We start from the raw sequence: 6638 nt of genomic DNA on the forward strand, positions 1-6638 counted from the left end.
CACTGCAGTTTAATTCAAAAAGGCTCTCTAATTTATCAGTTTGAAACTAACCTTCTCCACGGGTTTTTCAATTGTTTCATTGTTTTGATTTCTTCACATAAGTCTTAGCATAGAGTAACTAAATGCATACTAAAGAGATAAGGGGTTTTTGTCTTCCTATTTTCAAGCTAAAACATAACCTGTAAATTATCTTTTACAGTAAGCCAAAGCCAGTATCACATACCTTTCGGGAATGAATTTCTTTCACATACAATGGAAGTAGAAACTCAGATATACCTTCAAGTCGGATTCCCTTCTTGGTGACTCTCAGATTTCCCATACCATCCTACAAGCAATGAAATATAGTTCACTTTTAGGTTAACTGGAGAATGAATAACTGGCCATAATTTTCTTAGGCCTAAATTGAGAAAACAGTAAGCTCAAATCTGTGATGATTTAAGGAAAATTAGAGGCTGAATCTGCTTAATGAATGATTGCAGCAGTTGGCATGCATGTAGTGGGCTCTGTGTAAAATGAACAGGAAAAGAGGAGGATAAAGGACCTGGTAGCTTCTTTCCAGTGTAACAGAGACTAGGACTCATCTGTGAATAAATCCTATACTTTCTTCATGCACCAACACTTTTAATTATTTATTAGGCATAATTATACTTGCTTCCTGATTATTAAAAACAACTCTTTGTTTGCAGAGAGATCTAATGATATTTTACATGACAGGTATACACATATTTCTACTATAAATGCTCACATTTGTACAAGCAGTTAATGATGGACTAGTGTATGTAAGCATGGTGTCCCAGTATTTTAATCATGGGTAACGCTTATGTCCTTTTCTTTAGAAAATAATACTCCATGAGTATTACAAAACAAGGCACAGATAATATTTATGAGACAAAAAATACAAATAGTAAGAACAGAGTAGTGATAGGAATCAAAGAAAGGAGATTTCACGTCTGGTTGGAGAGTACACCACTTCTCGTGGAGGAGACAGACTGTGATAAAAGACCTTATATATGGCAAAACCAACACAATATTGTAAAGTTAAAAAAAAAAAAAAAAGAATATGGAGTTTCAACAAGAGATGTCCCTAGAGGGAGGAACGAACTGACCATTCTGGGCACAATCAGGAAATAGTATTCCACCCAACCTGGCTAATGGAATATCATGAGTGAAAACAATTAGGAGCACGTTTTGAGGTCAGAGAAAGGAAAGCCATGAGCGTAGAGCTAAGGAATCTGTATGTATTGACACAACAGCCTCCAAGAGAAGGAACATAAAAAGTTCTTGAATAGCTCAATGGTTTGAAATGATCAGAGTTACACGTTAAGGAAAATCCAGTAGAAGTACTATGTGGAGCTATCTGACAGAGTGTCAGCGATAATGCACAACTCTGTAATAAGAGAGAGGAGTGTGGTGGAAGAGCAACTTTCAAGAGCTGGTGACTAGTTTTTTCTTGAGATACTGAAAAGGGGGCCATTTACCATTGACCCAAGGATTCACAACTATGACTATATAAGGACAAATAGTGAGTTTTACAATTGGAATAGGGAAATCTATAAGCTCAATGGTCAAATAAGTTCAGCTTTGAACTTTCTAACTATACTTCCAGAAGTATCACAAAAAATTCAGAATTTTATTCATCAACCAACACATCTGTAGAAAGCAGGCTGGGAAGCGACAGTTGCTTTGGTCTTGCTTGACTTTATCGTGATGGGAGAACAAGTTCTATGTGGGAAAAAAATGTATATAAAAACAAAGGAGAAACTCCTAGATAATGAGTAGGTCTGTAGGTTGGAAAGACGTATTCTATACATTCTGGGAGGCTGGGATTAGCAGAAGAGGAAAGGCAAGAGATTCAGTAGTCCTAGCCTCTACCCTCTGCTCTGACCTCAAAAGAAAGCCAGTGAATTAGTAGAACAATGCATAGAATTTTGAATAAGAACTGAAGGCCCTTTTTCTTTAACTCAGACAAAGAAAAACATTAAGAAGAGAAATGGAAATATTCTGAGGTGGAGAGATGTCAGTCTTCTCACGGAAGGAGAAAATAATTGATTCTGGTTGAACTGAACTTTGGATCAGAGGAATTCACTTCTTGAGCTTGAACTTTTTATTAGCTTGAACTTCAAGCTGACACTGAAAATGCCTAATAGGGAAGTGAACTAATTTTTTTTAACATGAAAATTTCAAGCATCACTGAAGACAAATTCTGATGAGAAAACAGGCATACTTTTTTACTCTGAGACAGAACTAATTTATACCAGTTTTATAACATCCTCTTTCCCTTTTGAAACTGAAGTGTCTGATATAGATATTAGTTACAGGTCATTCATTCACTGACTTTTAAGAGTTTTGCAATAGTATGCAACAGAAACATGCAGGATTAACAGTGATAGAGTTTCAAAATTGAGGATTTATTAACAGGAATGGCAAAAAGTCATAGGAATGTAGTGTCCTAAAGTAACAGAATAATGTCCCTCAAGTGGCTATTATTTTTCTTATTAAGTAGAGACATGTAAAAGCCAGAAAAATAGTATTAGGTTGCAAAAATAGCACAGAATAAAGGATATCAACAGGTGACAAATTAATGATCAAGTTCAATAGGGGATAAAAAATACAAGAAATGCTAAGACAGGTTTGTCATCAGATTAGACACTCAGGTTTTGAAATCTTGAAGGTGAGAACATTTCCAGTCATGATAAGGTCTGGAGGACACGGGAGCTACAGAAGTAGACTAGAGACAGAACTCTTTCGGTACTAAAATAGTAGTACTTATAAAGTGACAAGTGGCCTTCAAACATTGTTTTGTTTCAGAGGGGTTTTCTTGAGTTAATCGCACACAGTGGCTGTCCAGGTATGTTCTCAAACGCCTACTTGAAAGAAGTGTTCTGAAGTGCTGCTACAAAGTCGCTTTGCAAATGTTTAAGGCAACTGCTAGAGTATTTCAATACGCCAGCAAATTTAGGAAGCTCAGCCATGGGCACAGGACTGGAAAAGGTCAGTTTTCATCCCCATCCAAAAGAAAGGCAATGCCAAAGAATGCTCAAACTACCCCACAATTGCACTCATTTCACACGCTAGCAAAATAATGCTCAAAAACTCCAAGCCAGGCTTCAAGAGTACGTGAACTGTGAACTTCCAGATGCTCAAGCTGGATTTAGAAAAGGCAGAGGAACCAGAGATCAAATTGCCAACATCCACTGGATCATTGCAAAAGGAAGAGAGTTCCAGAAAAATATTTACCTCTGCTTTATTGACTATGCCAAAGCCTTTGACTGTGTGGACCACAACAAACTCTGGAAAATTCTTAAAGAGATGGGAATACCTGACCACTTGACCTCCCTTTGAGAAATCTGTATGAAGGTCAGGAAGCAACAGTTAGAACTGGACATGGAAGAACAGACTGGTTCCAAATAGGGAAAGGAGTACATCAAGGCTGTATATTGTTACCCTGCTTATTTGACATATATACAGAGTACATCGTGAGAAATGCTGGGATGGATGAAGCACAAGCTGGAATCAAGATTGCCGGGAGAAATATCAATAACCTCAGATATGCAGATGACACCACCCTTATGGCAGAAAGCGAAGAACTGAAGAGCCTCTTGATGAAAGTGAAAGAGGAGAGTGAAAAAGTTGGCTTAAAGTGCAAAATTCAAAAGACTGAGATCATGGCAAATAGATCATGGCAAATAGATATGGAAACGGTGGAAACAGTGACAGATTTTTTTGGGCTCCCAAATCACTGCAGATGGTGACTACAGCCATGAGATTAAAAGACGCTTGCTCCTTGGAAGAAAAGTTATGATGAACCTAGATAGCATATTCAAAAGCAGAGACATTACTTTGCCAAAAAGGTCCATCTGGTCAAAGCTATGGTTTTTCCAGTAGTCATGGATGGATGTAAGAGTTGGACTATAATGAAAGCTGAGGCCAGAAGGATCGATGCTTTTGAACTGTTGTGTTGGAGAAGACTCTTGAGAGTCTCTTGGACTGCAAGGAGATCCAACCAGTCCATCCTAAAGGAAATCAGCCCTGAATATTCATTGGAAGGATTGATGCGGAAGCTGAAACTCCAGTACTTTGGCCACTGATGCAAAGAAATGACTCATTTAAAAAGACCCTGATGCTGGGAAAGATTGAAGGTAGGAGGAGACGGGGACGACAGAGGATGAGATGGCTGGATGGCATCACCGACTCAATGGACATGAGTTTGAGTAAGTGCTGGGAGTTGGTGATGGACAGGGAAGCCTGGTGTGCTGCAGTCCATGGGGTTGCAAAGAGTCGGACACAACTGAGTGACTGAAATGAACTGAGACTATCTCAGGGCAATAGAAACAGATTCTATCATGAATATAATTCACAGTTCAATAGAAATAAAAAATGTTTTCATAAGATGTTTAAAAAGAAAAGAACTGGATATCCATATTAAGGGTGATATTATGTATATTATATACATATTTAATTTGGGGAAGTTTTGAATCTTAAGATCAGTGTTATCTTTCTATATAACACACAATTCGGGGGAACATAGATATATTTCATTTAAATTAGATGACATGGAACTTCCCTGGGTAAATGTAGAACTGTTACCATAGTTTAGTGTTGTGAATCTAACCTTGCTCCTTTATGTTCATGAGTCCTTTTTCTGTAAGTTTCTCTATATTATTTACATGTAGCTATAAAATACATGGAACTGTATAATATATATTCACTGTATAATTAACCTGATGTTCACATTCACACACCACGTCTGCCAATAAATTATGAGATGATGAAATAATCTGGTTTCTCTTATTTAAGAGAGTTGTAAAAGTGAATTTCTTCCTACTGTCAGTATAGCTTCTTGATTCACTGTATTCCTGGTCCCTTCCAATCTAAAGGGAGAAAATAATTTCTGGATTTGCTATTAAGATTGACATTGCCAAAACACAAGAAAATAACAGAATCTAATGCACCTATAGTACAGGCCCCAACCTAGGCTGTGCTACCTTCATCCTGTGCAAGCTTGAGCAATTTAGCTCACCGTTTTGCATGTTAATTTTTGTTATATGTAAAAGGAATAATATTTAGCTATGAGTTTATAGCAAGGATGACATGAGGATGTAAACTGATTAAACTCATGCTTATCTTTTGAGTTCTTCTGTATATATGTAAAAGTACTCAAAAGTCTTAACCATTATTACATTTTATTTGAAATTTTATCTCACATTATTATAAAAATTCATATCATTTACTTTCAAGGGATTATGTTTGAACTTCAGCATACATTAAATACATTAATTATCATCATTATAGTTATAATCTATAGTAGGAGAGCTTGGATTTGAAACGTGACTACTATTTACTAACTGTTGACTTTGGCATATTCTTTATCTAAACCTAAATCATTTTCTGTAAGAATCAGAAAACAATAGTTTTACTTACATGGATGTCATAGTTATTTAACAAGATAATATGCAAATGCATTGTTCCTGGATCTAGCATATTCTTGATAGTTATTCTCTATAGCTTATTTAAATTAATACTCTGATAATAAATATAATTAATCTCTTTTTTTTTAATTTTATTTTTAAACTTTACATAATTGTATTAGTTTTGCCAAATATCAAAATGAATCCGCCACAGGTATACATGTGTCCCCCATCCTGAACCCTCCTCCCTCCTCCCTCCCCATACCATCCCTCTGGGTCATCCCAGTGCACTAGCCCCAAGCATCCAGTATTGTGCATCGAACCTGGACTGGCAACTCGTTTCTTACATGATATTTTACATGTTTCAATGTCATTCTTCCAAATCTTCCAACCCTCTTTTGTCTACCTCTCCCATTTCTTCCTTTCTATTCCCAAGGGCAATCATCTTCAACCTGGTAATTGCCTTCATACTTACACTGTTTGGAGTGTAAACTTAACATTGTTTACACTGTTATTTTATTGAATTACTCCTTACATTATCTAAACCCTTGGATTATAGGTTTATGCCATTCCTTTTAAATATTTAAGGTGCTTTCTAAATAAACCATTATAAATATTATCACTTTTGTGTTAAGGAATAATATAAATAAATCTTCTCTCCTACTGAATCTTTTTTATTTTTTTAATTGGTAGAAAATTGCTTTACAATTTTTTATTGGTTTCTGCTGTACAACAATACAATTCAGTCATAATTATATATATATATATATATATTCCTTCCCTTCCTCTTCTCCCTCTCCTTACCCCATCCCACCCCTGTAGGTGATGACAGGGTACCAGGCTGGCTCCCTGTTTTATTTAGCAACTTCCCACTCAGATCAGATCAGATCAGTCGCTCAGTCGTGTCTGACTCTTTGTGACCCCATGAACTGCAGCATGCCAGGCCTCCCTGTCCAACACCAACTCCTGGAATTCACTGAGACTCATGTCCATCGAGTCAATGATGCTATCCAGCCATCTCATCCTCTGTCGTCCCCTTCTCCTCCTGCCCTCAATCCCTCCCAGCATCAGAGTCTTTTCCAATAAGTCAACTCTTCGCATGAGGTGGCCAAAGTACTGGAGTTTCAGCTTTAGCATCATTCCTTCCAAAGAAATCCCAGAGCTCATCTCCTTCAAAATGGACTGGTTGGATCTCCTTGCAGTCCAAGGGACTCTCAAGAGTCTTCTCCA

General features: G+C 37.0%; 1 protein-coding gene across 1 annotated transcript in view; it reads right to left on the minus strand.

Moving 5' to 3' along the window:
- The window catches only part of SGCZ (sarcoglycan, zeta), a 395846-nt gene that overhangs the window by 175180 nt on the left and 214028 nt on the right, over nucleotides 1-6638 (minus strand). Inside the window, exon 2 of the mRNA XM_010838840.1 lies at nucleotides 224-325. Coding sequence (XP_010837142.1) covers nucleotides 224-325 — 102 coding nt within the window. The remainder of the gene's footprint in view (nucleotides 1-223; nucleotides 326-6638) is intronic.

Source organism: Bison bison, unplaced genomic scaffold (genome assembly GCF_000754665.1).
Source record: "Bison bison bison isolate TAMUID 2011002044 unplaced genomic scaffold, Bison_UMD1.0 scf7180017864105, whole genome shotgun sequence".
NCBI lineage: Eukaryota > Metazoa > Chordata > Mammalia > Artiodactyla > Bovidae > Bison > Bison bison.